This window comes from Protopterus annectens, chromosome 8.part1, assembly GCF_019279795.1.
Source record: "Protopterus annectens isolate FY-2018-M chromosome 8.part1, PAN1.0, whole genome shotgun sequence".
In the NCBI taxonomy this organism is placed as follows: Eukaryota; Metazoa; Chordata; order Ceratodontiformes; family Protopteridae; genus Protopterus; species Protopterus annectens.
The window spans coordinates 173,183,055-173,201,309 of NC_056742.1; the positions used below are offsets into that span (position 1 = coordinate 173,183,055).

Here is an 18,255-nt window from a genome sequence, read left to right on the forward strand (position 1 = left end):
CAGCAACTACCTTGCATGACCATTCTTAGCTGAATATTCACAAAACATGTTTTTTTTTTCTTCTGTATGATACATATAAATTCTTGAAGGGCGAGTCAAAACTTACCGAGGCAATAACATTACAAGACTTCCAAGCAATAAAAATGCAATATCTTAAACTTTAGTTTTCACTAGAAAATAATAAATCCGTTTTATGAATATGGCTGACTTGGAGTAGCAGCAGACAGATGCGTTTCATATGCTCATGTTATGAACAGGTAGGATGTGAATATGTTACGAATAACTGACCGAATAAAATCTGTATTTCTCATGATTTCAAAGAAATGGGATTTTAGGACTTGAAGGGTGAAGTGAAAAAAGGAAAGGGAAACAGATGTAAGGAAGCCTTATAGTGTAAGGTGACTGCTGCTGAATCTTTAAAAAAGTATACAACAGGAAAGGAAAAAGTAGGAAAGCAACATTTCAACTAAAAATGAACGTGGGTGCTTTGCATATTAATTGATGAAAATCAAGATGAAAGCTAGTATATTTCCTGAATGAGAGACCGCATGACCAACAATAAAACTGTCTGCTAAAGATATAAAATCTCTGTGAAGTGTCACAATAACTGTTAATTTTAAAACTAAGAGCTAAAAACATCTCAATTCCATACTTGTCTAGTATGTTACATAATTATTGATAAATAAAGGCATGTCAGTAACTACAGAGAACCCGTGCATCCTGTCCCGTTTATCAATTTGGTCCCCTCATAGTTAGGCATTAAACAACAAAGTGAGTAGTAAAAACATTTGGCTATGAATCTGAATTAAACAAATATCATGCTTGCTAGCCTGTTATTATAGGGTTATTGGTGAGCATGTTTTTAATAATTCTGCATTAATTAATAAGAATTTTGCATCCGAGTTGTAAAGTATAGGAGACAAACATATTTCTTAAAAAGCTGCAGTTTGTGACCTTTTCAACACAATTCCTGTGTAAAAGGGGGAAGCGGCCATGCTTCACAAACACATATTTTAGACAACGGCTATGGGGAAGCTTGGGTATAAAAATGAATTGAAAAAATAACATGATGTTTTACTCTGCTGTTTCAGAAAAGTCATGAAATCAAATGCTATTTTAGTTAATGTCAAGCTGGCAAGCAAGATTCCAGAAAGTACTGCCTCAAACTGTCTGTATAAACATTGACACATGCTTTAGTTAACTGACCCTCCTGATTAACTTTCTAGACTGCCTACTTGCTATCAGAACTTGAGTTTCACAAGCAGTGCCTAGATTCAAGTTGCCACCTTGAACCTGATTTGATTTAATTTGATAGCTTAATACAGATGCTGCCTTGGCAGAGAAGCAGCAACTGAACGTAGTTGATTCAGGGTCCCTCGTACAGTTTACAATGTGAATAAGCTGATGACTTTTATAAGTAACCAATTTTATGTTTGTTAGTTAAAATTGTTTCTTAATTTAAATTGCTTTTAGCTTGCAAGCTGGTGTCTCATCTCATTCTTCCATCTATACTGTGGTTTACTGCTTTAATTTCAGTATCAAAATAAGAACCAAACACAAAATTTCTGTCAGAAGTGCAATACTCAGGGATACAGAAAGAATGACAAAGCCACCATTATTTGTACTTTGGGGAGAGAAAGTAAGAAAGATTTAAGCAAATATATCTGATAAAGAGTGCTAAGGTGCCTACAGTTGATCAGTGATATCATGTAATGAAAATATCAAGTGAAATGTCTCCTTTAAATTTATATTATTAATTCCAGTTCCATGGTGAATAGAAGTTAATGAAATTTTCATCTTAAAGCTAACATGAGGGACAATATAACTGCACTAATTCTTGGCCTCTGTCTAGTGCATGTAAAGTGATATTAACTATTGTTCATTTATGCACGTCATAAATTTCATATTTACCCGACTAAATACCTCAACATGAAGTGGCACAGACAGAACTGTTTGGCCTCATATTAAAACTCAGCTGGATAAACATACTGCTAACAGTATGACTAACTGGAGTGGTCGGTGAAATATTATTTATTGACAAAATATTGCAAATGTAACAGTTACTGTGTTTACCGTAATCCAATTTAAGACCTAGAACTTAAAGAATATTACCACTAAATCACTTGTGCTGAAGAGTTTGACATTTACACTTCTTTAATATCCCCTATGGTTCCATAGATGTGAAAATTTGTTTGAACTGTAAGGACATAATTTGATTTTAATCAACATTAGTTAACTGAAATGGGGGGATGGGGGTCAGATGTATAGGGCCCATGCATTCTGCCCCATTTTATCAATTTAGTTTCCTCATGGTTGGGTATTAAACAGTAATGTGAGTAGCAAAGACATAAGTGCACAAATCTGTATTAGTTAAATAGATATTATGCTTCTTAGTCTGTTGTGATAGGATTATTGGTGTGCATTTTTAATAATCATTCATTAATTAGAGTTTACATTTAAGCTGTAAACTACATGAGATAAACATAGTTCTTACAAAACTGCAGCTTGTGATCTTTTCAACCCAATGCCTGTGTAAAAAGGGGAAGTAGCTATGTTGCAGACACGATTTAGACAAAATCTAACAGATTGGAAAAGATGGTATATAAAAGAGAGCTGGAAAGGGGAAGTAGCTATGTTGCAGACACGATTTAGACGAAATCTAACAGATTGGAAAAGATGGTATATAAAAGAGAGCTGGAAAAAATAAGAATGTTTTGTTCTGATTTTCCAGACAAGTCAGGAAATAAAATGCTATTTTAGTTAATATCAAGTTGGAAGTCACCAGATTCTAGAAAGTATGGACTCAAACTGTCATTGTGTGTTAGCGGATGACTTGTCTATATGAAACAGGACATATGCTTAGTTAAAGGACCCTACTGGTTTACTTTCTAAACTGCCTACTTGGTACCAGCACTCAAGTTTGATAAAAAGTGCCTGAATTTATTAACTGATTAACTGATGCATCAGGATTCAAGTTGCCAGCTTGAACCTGACTCGATTTAAATTTTACTGATTGCTTGCTTAACATGGAGACTGCCTTGGCTGAGCAGCAGCACCTGCATGTAGCTGAAAGAGAGGCCTCTGTATTGTTTACAAAGTGACTAAGCTGATGACTTTTGTAAGTAAACGATTTTATGTTTTGTTAAAGTTGTTTTTATTAATATTGCCTTAAGCTTGCAAGCTAGTGTCCCATCTTTAACATGGCAAGGAAAAGTTCATTATAGCAAGGTGAAATGAGCGACATACACTATAATAAGAAATCATTGTACAAAGTATACTTATTACAAAATAGGATGTGATGCTTGCCAATATACAAAATGATTTTGTTTTATGTTTATATAATACATTATGAAATAAAAATTGTATGAAGTGTTTATTAACATTTACCAGGATATTCCAATTGGGTGAATGTAAACACCTGTTTTCAGTGCAAGCCTGGGGAGAAAGCTCCAATATTTGAAACAACAGAAGTGTGTTAATTTTAAAAGAAGTCTCTTAATTATAAACACAGATTCACAAATAGAGAGATGGGAGTAAAATATAGAATAAAATAATACGCAAGGGTGACATAGCAATGTGAAATTGACAGATCAACTGACATTAGTTAAATTGTTATGATCATGTAAAAAAATACACCTTTTAGATGCTGGAAGAGTACCATAAAATAAGAGGGATGAGAAAAGCAGAAAAAAACTCATAAAAATGAGGAAGAACATATTAAAACTAATCAATATGAGATATTAAAACAAGAGAAGAGCTATAATTTTAAGATAAAAATATAGGCTAATGCCAAAGATAATTTGTAAATATATAGTGATAAGGAAGGAATATTTATAACATTTGTCAATCACTACCAAAACAGGATACTTACATTGTCAAACCCATTTTGGATTTCTGGGTTGGGGCAAAGTATGCAAAGAAATACTTGATATTTTATAAACATAACAAGAGGTAATCTAATATTAGAAGATGTGTAATATTAGGACGTGCATCTAAATGTGTTTTACATAGTTCTGAATCCAGCATAATCAAGACGAACAGCATTTACCACATCTTGAAGACCTATGTAAAACGAAAGCTAAAGAATATTTAATTCATACTCATTGTTCTTATATTTTTGACATATAAACTTAAATAAGTTAAATTACTTCAAGATCTCTCATCATAATATGCATATACATTTAACTTATTGTTTTTGATAAAAAAGCTCAAAACAGAATTCCTAAAAGTATCAACAAATTGAAACTGTTTAAGGAATGTTTTCTAAAAGAAAGTGACTTTTTATCTTTTAATGAAACAAGATAAGAATCCAACTGAAGGTCTTCTTATGCAATACATTTTATTATTAATAATAGAATATAATGTTCTGTGTTCATATACATTGAAAGAAACAACCATATTTACCATCTTTAAATATATGAACATCAAAAAGGACTCATTATAAACAGACAAGCACAAGATAGCATTAATATAATATCACTAATTAACTACTCGTGGATTAACAAAAAAAAAAAATCAGTCAAGAAAGAATTATATGGTACAAGTCTTAATAAAGGAAAGGCTTATGACACATTGCAATGGGAATACTTATAGTATAAGAAAACTGCAACATTCCTGACCTATCAATATTTTACTACACTTTACATAAATGACAAAACGCATCAAGACTAATGCTCTTATCTCAAGTGATCGTTATTAAAATGGTATGAAACAAGGCTGTATGCTGCCCCATTATTTTCATTAACAAAGGAATCAATAGCTAACTAAATAAAATATAAATGCAAGTGGATTTAAAATAAATGAATGTGAATTCAAAACACGTATTTACAGTTGTAAGGCACGTGTGTGAAAACTATATAGAGTAAATCTGAGTTCAGTAGTGGTAAATGTAGGAATGAGGATAACAGCAAATCATTGGGTTGGACCAAGGTTAAGTAATGTGAGGTATAGCTTGTGAGCATGTACTTAGGTTGGGTTAGAATACGGTAAGCTGATAGTTCTAGAATGTTGTGTGTGCATCTGACTCGTGTCTTGTGTAGTGGTACTATTAGGGAAAGGAGTCAGATGCAAGTTTAGGCTTAGGGCTAGCAGTCATGAGTAAGGTGGAACAGAGGGGCACTACACACCACACTGCAGTATCTGTGGTACTACTGGTAAATCTCTTAACCCCTTCTAGTCTCACAGCCAATACAGCTGTTGCAGATTTTTTTTTTTTGAAAGTTTAAAATCAGTGGTATAAAACATGTTTAAGGAATAAAGGCATATGTTGTGACCTATATTACAGAAAGAAAATTTAATTAACAATATATTAAATTAATTACAACAACTAACAATTTTACAGAATAGGCTCTGAACAACAGTTTATAGTATGCCCGAATATGAGGCTTTTGGTAAAATATAGTTTAAGGATGTGAAAAAAAAATGGTATTGGCATTAGGGAACCAAGTGGACACAATCAGTATGGAGAAGATGTGGGCTTTAACAATGGCTTCTAATGTGTCTAATACCTATAACAGTGTGGGCCATAACCACAGTTTGGTTGAGAAATACATTGGCAAAGTATGAACTTAGGAAGAAATTTCTGAAATTTACAGATGACATGTATGAGAACTTGTATGATATAGTATTAGCAAATGGCTAAGAAAGGAATTCCAGATGAAAAATTAAAAGGATACATTATAAGCCCTTTATTATTTAATTTGTATTGCATGGCTTCAAAGAATGGGCAAGCAGAAACATTTTCCTGAAGATAAGTAGATAAAAATATAAAAATATCTGTGATGATGGCTTATACAGGCAATATTATATTGAGAAAAAACTGTACACCACATATACTGAGTGACTTTGTAGAAAGTTTAAAGTATGTTGAAGTATATATAAATAATACATGTCCGGGTTTTAGGGAGAGAGCTACAGAAGGCAACATCTATTTTCTCAGGAAAATGAGATTAAAATGTGTGGAACACCGTTGGTAGAAGTGTTATTATACTGGAAAGAAAACAAGTAGAAAAAAAATAAAGGAATCTATAGGATGCAGAAGCATACACTTTGTCATGTAAAAAAGTGCAGTTATTGACATCTGTTTTCCTGGGGATAAGTGCCCATTTACTTGGACAATATGCACACATACCTCTCAACTGTCCAAATTTCCACAGAATGCCCAGACTGTTGTCTCATATTTTTGGTTTGTTCCTCACAATATCTGTGCTTTATAGGCAAATCACTTAGTAATGACATAAATTTCAGTTTCAGACTTCATATCCTTCAGAAAATGCATACTAACACAAATACTGTAATTCTAACAACTTTCTAAGCTTGTAAGAACAAAATTTAAAATGTGTCCCTTTTTAGGTCTTTGTCCCCCCTTATTTTAGGCTTCATCCAGATTTCTTGCTTTAAGAGATTGAGAGGTTTGTAGTGGGAGTGAGCCTTCAGCTGTTTGTTATGGTTGTATGGAAAGAGTAAACACCACAATGAGTAGTGTATTATAAAGCTACAAACATTATATTAGCTATAATACTGAAACGTGTTAATAATTAAATCACATTTTACCTGTACAAAAGAAAATGTCTTATATTACATTTCAGTTCAGTGTCTGTGTCTTCTGTTAGTGGACCAACACAGCATTTCTTTCATTGCCTTTATTCCATGTTAAATGTGTAGGAGACAAACATTTGTTTAAAAATACATTAGAAAAATATAGAGAGTTCTATGGAACAGTAACATCTAAATTTTAGGAACTACATGAAGTTAATTGAATTAGTTAGTTCTATTCATTCAAGAAAACCTAAATATCACAAAACTGTAAATCTACCCTTAGTTTTGTGGTCATGCTCTCTCTTAAAAGTTGAATAATGTAATTATTTTATATTTTAGTAATGTAATTATTTTATATTTCACGCCAGCTGACCCTCAAATGTCAAGTAAACCATGCATATTCAGTCCAGCTCACCCTCACCCTTCTTTCCAGGATGACCAAGATACCATCAGTTGCTTACCAGCATCCTCTACAGGGACTTGTCCAGTACTCGAGTATAGCTGATCCCAGGCCAATTGGGTCAGTCAGGATTTTCTCTCTCTGTATCATGCTAACAGTATGATTACTTTTTATCCGATTATACAATGTGAACAATGTATGTCAAATTTCTTATCTGGCCAAAACCAGAGCATGTTTTCTACAAAAATCATGCAGGAGTGCTTATGTGCCCATGGATTTATTGTAATTTTCTTCACAATGAAATGGATGCTCCATTTTGGGGTAAATTTACTTGGTCATTAGTTTTATTGTCAGAAAACTGTTGCTATTGTTGATAATGAAAGATGTTATGTAGGATGGTGGAAGTATACAACTCAACTGAAATAAGATTAACAATGGCGTCTGCTTAATATGATTTTCCTACATATCAGATATGGGGAAGCACAGCTCAGTAGCAGTAAATGCAAACAAGCAAGCCAACTGAAAAAACTTAGTCAACATGTATTGAATAATAATTGTATGATATTATGCATTAAAAGTTGACTATCTTGCAACAGAACAATATTATGCATTTTTATATAATTTTACTCACATTATATAGCTATTGTACTGAAATCTTAGTAGTATTACCTACTTTACTATACCTTGAAACATACAAAACACCAACTAATTTCATTTTGCAATTATTACTAATGTAAATGATACACTTTATCTAATAGTGTGTGCTTTCATCACCAATATGAAAATGCAGTTACAGCCCCTAATCAGCTTTTGCTACATTGTTGATGGAAGCAAAATATCTACTACAGCTTCATCTGTCTCTTTCAACCTGGGATGTATTATACTATTGATGTTTGCCTACATGTGGGGAGTTGACATATCTTGGGCTCAGACAGCATAAGGTAAATGAATCAATTAAAGATAAAAGTTGCAGTACCATAAATGTGAGTTCTAAAAGATACATTCAGACAGTAGCCTTAGTGAACAGCAAAAGGACTAACAAATTGTCCCTTAAAATAACAATATGCACAACCATCATGCAATTTATGCTGCATTTATACTTCTGCTGGAGGAACATGCATTAGTTTACACTGCCACAAAAAAGGACACAATATAATTGACATACTTTGTGCTATGAAAATAATTAAACTGAATGAAAATGAGATTGTACATAACAAACATTTATGCAAGATAACTCTCCGTTTCCTGTATTAACTATATTTTTGTGATACTTATTTTGTAGTACACAATTAAAATTGGTCCATAGTTGACATAAATAGGAAGATATTTCAACACCAAGCCCATCTCATGCTGTTGCCCCCTTTTTAGCAATAAAGACAAATGCAACTGTTTTAAGTTCTCATGAAATGAATGCCAGTCCTAAGGACAAGTAGGAAGACTAGCACAGGGAAGAGGAACTGTTTAGGCTGGCCTCTATACCATTTTTTCACAGCTTTATACATTCACAATTTTGACTCGTTTTCGTCTTGTTTAAAATTTCACTTTTCAGTGTTGACAGCAGGTTATAGGCAATGCATTTGTTATTTGATAACAAAATCCTTACATCGATATTGCCAATCCAGCCTTTTTTTCTGAAGGAGGCTTTATGCACAAATAAACTGCCAAACAAAAAGAAGAGTCTCCTAATACAGCTTTAGTATCATTTCATGCGACTTAAGTACACTAAGTAGATTGGGGCCACAGTGTCAGAAAACTTTAATCATGTAATTACATTTGCAAAGACTTAAATACTTAAAATAATAATTACAATTAACCACCAATAAGCATAGATACTATTAGGCTTTGCGGTAGAATGCAACATTTCCATTATATCTTAAACAATGATCATGCCAGAAGTAATAAAATAAATATACACCGAATAGAAACAAATTTGCTCAGTCTCCGGTTCATATTTGGATTGTCATCCTATAAAGAAACTAACACACTGTTTCGCTGGTGTGATACTCTGTCATCGTATATCCTACAAGATTATCAAATGGGGTTTAAAATAACTCGGGAATAAATAGCGAGGGAAGTAGAAAAATATACTATGTATACACAAGCTGTGAACACAGAAGTATTGCAGCTTTAGGTGCTATACACTCACCGTACTTGAACGTGTTGGTCATAACACAGTATCGGGCAGTGTCTAATAAAAACCTAATGCAGCAGACTTATTAATCAAGCCTTGTGCCCATCTCCCCCAAAACACACACGCACGCCAATAATCTTTACAAGTTAAGACCTATATTGCAGCTTCATGCTCTGTCATCCCATGTCCACACTTACCTTAGTACCAAGTTTTATCTGTATATTCATGGTCTGTTTCTTTTGCTCCAAGATGCTTAAAAGGTGCTCTTGAAAGACACCGATCCTAGTGAAAAAATGTTCATTGTGCCAACAGCCCTCCATATTATCAAAATCAACTCCTAAGCTTAGAAGGAACTTCACACTGCGGGGATCCAAAGCGATCTGTTGGGGTCTGCAAAGAAGTGCTGTCCTATAGCGTTCGTCCAACAGAGTTAGTTTCAGCACCTTCCCGGAACGGACAGCTACCAAAGCAGACGTTAACCCAACCGGACCGGTACCAATAATCAGAACCGACACCCGTGCTCTCCACTGACGGATACCATCCAAAGTTACCTTTAGTGCAACATAGACCAGCACTGCCACCAAAGTACTGAGAGCTGCATCAAAAGCCAAAGTTTCATACTTCTCTTCTGCACTGTTCATCTGCCGTCCGTCCTCTTTTTCCATAACCAAGGTGCACGGGCAGTCAGTCAGTAACATTTGAAACCACATTCCTCGCGTAGAGCTGACTCTGCTTGCATACCGTGGATCGCTTCCGCATATCCTCCATAAGCAGGCGTCACTTTAAGTATCGGGCGTTGCTTTTCTGCCAAGTCCTTAGACTCTCAAGATTAGTTTTGCTAATTGCCACCGTCTCTCCGTGCATTGCCGTTACTACAATGGGTACCTGTGTTATTGTGCCGCAGTCACGGCTATTCTTCTCTGCTTCTGTAAATGTGCTGTGATATCCTTATCCATACGGGATGGTACTTCTATAACTGAAATATTGTGATACTAGGTAAAACAGCATAACAACATCCGTCGCTGCTAAAAGAATTATTTAAGCTATAGTTGCCAACGACCAGAACTCATTTTCGGATAGTGGAAAATAGATGAATTATGATTATTCTTGACAAAAGTGGTTCTAAGGTGAGTAGGAGACCCGTTGAGTCTGCAACAGTCCCTTGTTAATCTGACATTACTCAAATATTCGGAAACTTTCACTGTTGTACATTTATCCTTTAGTTTACGCGAAGGAGTAACCTAGAACCTTTTACTGCTGACTGCAGCTGCGTGACGAAAATCCCTCATTAGTGGGAGCATAATACTGCCTTCTTAAACCACGTTTCATCCTCTAGAGAGGAGAGCTGAGTGGTTTGTTCACTACTAGGCAACGTGAAAAGGGGAAGCAGAGAAGAGCGTGTGTTGAGCAATTGATAATGCTTTCCAAGAATCGAGAAAACCGGCTAAAAGGCAAAAGAGACCAGGTGACTGGACGCCGGCTGTAGGCAACCGTATTTGCAGACACCTAGCCTCAGTAACTTTTGATTAACACGCGCCCTGATGCAAACACCTGCGACACTTATCCGCAATAACTTTTGATTAACACGCGCCCTAATGCAAATATCTGACGCAACTGGCGCGCGCTGCAAAAGTTTGGGACACACGCAGATGAGCTTTATTATGTTAATCGTCGCACGCAGGTATTACATTTAACTCTTAAATGAAAGAGTATGAAGTTACTCACCACGTTATTTAATATGTGTGAGTTAATTAAAGCTATTAACAGCTACTTTAAAACTGAACTTATTTTTTTCTATCCTAAAGGTTACCTGCGTTATTAAGAAATGAGCTAAACCTGAAACTGTTTCTTACGACGAAGTAGGGTCTGTTAACGGATGACCTGTAATGAAAATAAATAAAGTGGTCAACTGGTCATTGTTTGGATTTTTGTCTGTTAGGATTTTTACAGTGCAGTTTGTACAGAAATGTGGGTAAACTGCTTTCCCACTGTTTTGGAGCTAGTATATGAAGTATCTCCTGCTGCTATTTCGCTGCGCGCTGTTTATTGTCCCTTAATGATAGAAACGTGACTTAGAAAGTGATGGAACTGGCTGGAAGCATTGCAACAGCCATAGCCGATTTTAGGCACCAGCGAATCCTGTGGTAGTTGAAGTGGAGAGGTCTTCCTTGTCTGTGTTGGGACCCCATAAAAGCTGCTGCCGACTGGGGAAAATGAGGCAAAAGTCTATTCATTTTCTGATTATGCTCTTTAACCGAAACAGGGCTATAACATTACAATAAAGATGATCGGCGAGTAAACATAAGCAAGATAGGCGCTAGCATTTTTGGGGGCCCCCAGCAAGTTTCAAAATAGCAGGAAACCAGTGCTGTTGCAGCGAAAAGGGAGTTACTAAGATTTTGAGAGCATCCTGTTGAATCTTGAACAGTCTCAAAATGAGAGTAAGTGGAGGAATGCATTAAGAAACATCCCTTTCCAAGAAAATGAGATGGCAACCACCTTCCATACCAGAGGACCTGGAACTCTAGCACAGAACAGAGGAAGTTGTCTATTCAGAGAGAGGCAAAGAGCTACTTGAGGAGTACCCCACTGGTGAACAATATCCAGAAACATTCCTGTGAAGCATCCATTCATGGGACTGAGTGAAGTGCCTGCTCAGAGTGTCTGCCACAGTGTTCTGATCTGAAGGAATATAAACTGCCTGAAAAGTCTCTTGATAGTTGATAGCCAGATCCCATAGCAGAAGTGCCAGCCAGCAAAGAAGGTAAGATCTTGTTCCCCCTGTTTGTTATGCCACATAACTGTGGTATTGTCTGTGAATACCTTGAGAAGTCTCGGATAGGAGAGAGGATGAAAGGCATGAAGAGCCAGCATAAGAGCTCTCATGTCTTTGATGTTGATGTGCTCCTTCTGTTGAGATGACTCACACTCCCTGAACCCTTAGGGAAGCCAAACATTGCTCCCCATTCCGCGTCTGAAACGTCTATAAACAGATCCTAAGAAGGAAGAGAGACTGAAAGGGAATCCTGGATTCAGAGACAACTGCTGACTCCATCACAGAAGTTCTTTCTTGAGACACAGGAGAAGAGGAACTGTAAAGTCTAGATGATGTGCATGCTGAAGCCACACTGACTTCAGAAATCACTGAAACTTCCTCATGTGGAGTTTGGCCAGATGATGCATCAGAATGGTAGAAGCCATGAACCCCAGGGCTTTCAGAAACTCCCTGGCTGTAATGCACTCCAGGGGAAGAAGAATTTGAAAGTAAGAAATGAGAGTTAAGGCATTTGGAGGAGGCAGGGATGCTAGCATTGGCACCATCTGAATCCTGCAACCCAGAAATACATGATCCTGAGGAGGAGTCAGGGAAGACTTTTTGAAGTTTATCATGAACCCCAAGCTCTGAAGACGAGAAATGGTAAAACAAACATCAACAGGTCACTCAAGTAAGGAAATATGTGGATCCATTGAAGCCTGCAAAAAGCAATCACAGGAGTGAGGCATTTGGTGAGTACCCTTGGGGGCAGTAGAAAAGCCAAAGGACAAAGCACAGAACTGAAAATGCTAGGAGGCAACAGACAAATACAAAAATCTCCCGAAAAGAAGATGGATTGGAATATGGAGATAAGCATCCTTGAGATCCAGAGACACCAGAAAGACCTGAGGGAGCAAGAGAGGAAAAAGGGACTGAAGGGACAACAGCCTAAAGGAAGGCACCTTCAGAAAGGTGTTTAGATGAGAGAGGTGTAGAATAGGTCTCCAAGTACCTTCCTTTCTGGGCACTAAAAACATTCTTGAATAAAACCCCTTCCCCCTTTGGGACATATGCACCTCTTGAATAGTACACTGAGACAAGAGATCTCAAAGAATCTCTGGGGAAAAAAGGAAGTTGTTCCTGAGTTGAGGCTGAGAAATGCCCATAAAAGGTGGACAGGAAATCCAGACCATGAAGTACCCCTGCCAAATAATTGACAGAACCCAAGAATCCTGTGTGATTTAGAGCCAAACAAGAAGAGAGCGAGGAATGTGGCTAAGAACAAGTGGATAATCAGACAGCAATTGGTTTGTCAGGAAAGGAAGGCTTTAGAATCCCTGAAGTTTGAGTGGCCTTAGCAAGAGGAGTCTGTTTACCACCCTTTTTACCTTTAGAAGGGAGGGCGAGATTGCATATGAGCAAAGGCAGTCTTACAAGGGTAGTTTCGCTGAAATATAGGCACAGGAGAAACAAAGACATGTTTAAGCTCCTGTAAAGCATTCTCCTTGTTCTGAAGAGATTTAAATAAAACCCACCTCGGCAAACAAAAGTTTAGTATCCAGAGGAGCATCCATCAACATAGCCTTAATATCATTGGGCAAAGTTTGAAGCCTAAGCCAAGAATACCTCCTCAGAACTGAACCAAAAGCAGCAGCCCTAGAAGAAACATTTGGTGCATCATAACTACATTTGATAGAATGACTAACTACTTGACAGGAAGTCCCTAACAAGGAAATAGCAGAAGATTTACTCTGAGTCTAGAAGATCAGAAAAAAGCTGACAAGCCAGAGAAAGAAGAGCCAACATCTACCTAGAGAAATGGGTCTGATAATTATTAGCCCTAAAAGCTAGGGTGGGTAGCTGAAGTATAAATCTTCTTACCAAGCCTATCCATAATTCCATTGGCCTTGTCAGAAGGCAGTAACTTGGACGAAGAAAGCAATTGAGATGGCTTATCAGAGACTACAGACACCACAGAGGGGTCAGCAGCAGGACATTTAAGGAAAAAGGAACAATACTCACACAGGTGCCTATCAGACTTCATGCAAGCAGGGGTCAGAGAATCCTGCACTTTAGAGGCATTGAAAAAAACATCCAATAAAGCAGCCAAGACAGGAAGAATGGCCGCAGGTTTAGGAGATTCCATCTGCAGTAACTTATAGTACCTCTTATGGTTATCTGAAATCTGGCACAATCCCACTTGAAAAATTTCCATCATCGTAGAGATGGGGTCCCCAAAGGAAATTTCCTCAGAAGGATTATCTAGAGTAAGAGAGTCCTCCTCCTCAGACCTGTAGTCTAAAGAAGAAGGAATCTGGGTAGAATAAGCAAGGGTTCCTTCAGCAGAATCCAACTCTTCCTCAAAAGAATTCAGATCTCTGGGCCTTTTAGAGGAAGAAGAGGACCGAGGAGGAGCAGTAACCAAAACCCATTGAGGAGGCCTTAATGACAGTAAAGCATTAAATAACCTCTGGGAAAAGGCTTGCCTCTCACTTTGTGGATCCCTCGAAGCAGAGGAAACATAATAGTTTTCTGTTACTTTTTTAAGGGGACATCTGTCCTAGAAGCCTGAGAAGGCACTGAGTTAGGAGGGCATTCCACAACTGTAGTAGGAACTTCTTGCCTAAAAAAAAACTGTAGAACCCCCCTAGACCCCTCAGAAACAATCAACTGTAGTTTTCCCCCTGAATACCCAAAATGGATGCCTGCAACCTCATCGTATGTGCTGCCCACCAGCTACTCACTGGCCTCCAACCCAGATGCAGCAGAGGAATCTGACAATACAACCAGGTGAGTCTCCAGGTTTGTAATAACCTTGGGAGAAACTCCCAACAGCTGGACAGTAGAATATTCCAATCTTACCTTTTGCGCCTTCTTCTTCCCTGATGGCTGACCCTCAGAGCAGCAAGGTCCATCCATAGTATCTTTAGCAAGAAGCTTAAGATGCTAGTTCTCATGATACAATGAAAGGGAAGAAAGGCTACTACGAAGAGTTTTAGGGACAAACGCCTGACAAATTGAACAAGATATATGGTTGTGAGTAGCTCCTAGGCAAAAAAGACACTTATTGTGATAATCTTTATGGGAAATCAATCTCCCGCACTGGCATTTACCCTTCCTGGATGACATTAACCCCCCCAAACAGCACAAACAAATCAGAAAAAGAACAAAAAAACCTAACTGGGTACTTATCTGCAATGGTGAAGACATCAGTAAAAAGGGGTAATCACCAGAATGCCGACAAACAGCAAAAAAACAGATGGAGGTAACAAACCAACAGTTAAAAACAGCGTTCGGACTGGCGGCAAAGAAGTTCTGAGGATGGTACACCTGAATGTCATCTTTATGCCCTATGCTATGCAAGGAGTATTTAGGTGATGTTCAGCATACCTTAAACCAATGGTAGAGTTTGGTAAACTGGATGGACGATGGGCTTCATGGCAGGGAATCTCATTTGTAATGAATACTGCAGTGGTGAATGTAAGGACATCACCAGTTTTTATAACTCTCAACTTCTTTGTTCAAGAATTCTGGGGCAAAGCCAAAATAATAGCAAAATAAAGGCCCGAAATCAGGAATATATTTTAAGTATTACTCTAATTTACTTAAAAAAAATCAATAGACTAACACATTTTGCATCAGCATGCATCTTTGGATAATAAGAAGTATGAAACTCTGATGTCTGGGTTTATCACTTGTCAGTAATCTTGAATGATTTATGTTATTGTATTGTAGTACCCCGCATGGTCAGACTACATGGCAGTGGGCATAGCCTGTGTGACTGACATGCCAAATAGCTGTGATGTCATATGCTGATGATACACGATTGACTGATGTAGATTTGCCAGTGATGTCATGCATACATTGGATGTTGGTTGATTTTTTTTACAGATATCAACAAGATTATCTGTATTTTATGAGTAACCTTGGATGTTTGCCTGCTCTACCACTTTCAGTGACATAGCACACATTTTTTTCTAATTGCAATATATTATATTATAAATTGCATTTTAAAACTGCTCAGCTGTCTTTTGAGCCATGACTTTGCTGGCTCTGAGAGATGATTAGTTACATAATAAGGAAAGGTTGGGTCATCATAATGTCATTCATTGGACAAGCTATGTGGAAACAGCTGTGAAAACAATGTTTTGTCCTTTTCCCCACTGAGCAATCTTATGATACATTAACACACAGCATCATCCTTTTCACATTACTATTTTAGTGGAATGGCTAATTTCTATAAACACCTAGGGTTGCCACCTTTTATTGTGGCAAAAACTGGACTTAGGACATACCACTTGCCACCCATTTTGTGACATCATCGTCATGTCATATTTATATTTATTTATTTGATATTTGTTTGCAGGAAACTCCATCTGGATCCAAAACAACACCTTTTCAGCAGAGGCCCAGGAAGAAAAGCTTCAAATTCTTAGAGAAATTATGTACATAAAATTTTACTAAATTCCTGTTTTATACAGTGAGTAGGTAGTCTAACATCATAGGGAGATACACACATCCAAATCATTTATATACAGAGTGATACAATCTATATATCCAGAAGTATACATGAAACATACATTCCAATGGAGAGACATACATCCATAGCATGTAAACTACATATACAGGGTACTATTATTAAATTGTCCAGCAGTATATAAAAATAGATACTTTTCTTCAGTACCAAGGAGAATAGAAAACTAACATTCTTGCATAGGATGATGCCTCTAATTCTTGAGTTCTTTCTTGTCACTTGATAGAAATATAAGCTGTTCTGTGGCCAATATATTATAATAGAAGAGAGGAAGCATAGTTGAGAGATGAGGAAAGATTGTAGGGGATGGGATTAGCTAAAAGGTCAGCAGTATTTTTGGTGATTGTGTCAGTTAGAGAGAAGAGATATAAAACTTAAGTTAGCCAGAAGTAGGTTAGTTGAGGGTACATACTGTGAGATAAGTCTTTAGTCTGGAGTTGAGCATGGCCATAGCCATGTATTGTTTAGATGTTGTTTTAGCGAGGTTTTGAAGGCTTCTAGGTTAATAATAGCCCCAGGGGCAGCCCGTGCTATTGGACTGCAGCCCCCCCAGCTATAAAAGAAAGACCCCAGCTGTAGAAGAAAGAAGAAAAAAACTAAATGTGCACTTTTGGCATTTCCGACATCCAGACTGCTGCTGAACCAGTCTGGAGCATGTGCAGAGCTCCGGACTGATTCAGCAGCAGCCTGGATTAGAAACACAGCAGTCAAGAGCATCCCAGATGTCTATGCAGTTAGTTACAACTCATAGACTGGAAAGGGGTCGGACTGCAATGTCCGCAGACTGGCCTGCTCTTGCATTAAGGAAGTCACCACAGATTTGCGGTAACCTAGCAAGTGGATATATGGAGCTATGCAGGAAGGAAGGCCCTGGACCCATGTAAGTATATTATTACAAGGGGTGTGTGTGTATATAAAATGCCCCAGTTGCTGTATACTGGTGGCTAGAGAGAAAACATGCTGGTGGGTACAGAATACCTCAGGCTTGAACCCTGTATATTGGTGGCAAGGGTCTGAATTCCCTACCCACCACCATTTGTAAAAAAATGCAGATTTTTGTCTCGTATGTGTTCTGTTCTGTTCCTCATAAGATCTGTGGTTTCTGTATTTTTGTTACCTTACACAGTCAGTAATGCAGTGGTGCACTGATAGCATTGTTGCCTGACAGCTACAGGTTCTCTGGTTTGATTTTTGTCTGGGGTGCATTGGCTTTTGCTCCAAATTATACTTTCCTGGTTAAAAAATGTTAAATAGATAAAAATAACAAGCATTTGAATTTCAGACTTTATATTCTTCAGAATGTACATGGTAACACAAAACCTTTTATTCTAGCAATTTTCTAAGTTTATAACATGTGTATTTGAAATTTGTCCCTATTTGTGGGACTGTATTCCCCCATTATTGGCTTCATCCAGTTTTTTTGTGCTAAGGTTGAGAGCTATGATGAGAACTGAATTCACTGAATATGTTTGAAGGCTGTATTCCCCCATTACTGGCTTTGTCTATGTGTTTTTTGCTAAGAGGTTGAGAGCTATGGTGAGAACTGAATTCACTGAATATGTTTGGGGGCTGTATTCCCCCATTATTGGCTTTGTTCAGGTGTTTTGTGCTAAGAGGTTGACAGCTATGTTGAGAAATGTATTTACTAAATGTAGCCATTTAAGTTTCAGTCGTCCTCTCTTTCACAAAACAAATTTGGGATAGTGGTATGTTGCTCTGACTGTTTTGCACAGGGTCCTAGGTTCAATACTTGGCAGTGAAATGTATGGTGGTAACACAGCATTTTATTCTAGCAATTTTCAAACATTATACAAGCAATGTTTAAAATGTATCCCTGTTTTTTGGACTTTTGTCCCCCCCCCAATAAATTTTGGCTTTTTCCAGATTTCTTGTGCTGC

The 18,255-nt window shown here is 37.3% G+C and overlaps 1 protein-coding gene across 1 annotated transcript in view; it reads right to left on the minus strand.

Annotated features, from left to right (window-relative positions):
* LOC122810271 overlaps positions 1-10,600 on the minus strand; it is a 1,074,540-nt gene extending 1,063,940 nt beyond the window's left edge. Inside the window, exon 1 of the mRNA XM_044081807.1 lies at positions 9,266-10,600. Coding sequence (XP_043937742.1) covers positions 9,266-9,778 — 513 coding nt within the window. The 5' untranslated portion in view covers positions 9,779-10,600. The remainder of the gene's footprint in view (positions 1-9,265) is intronic.
* Positions 10,601-18,255: the final 7,655 nt, after the last annotated feature.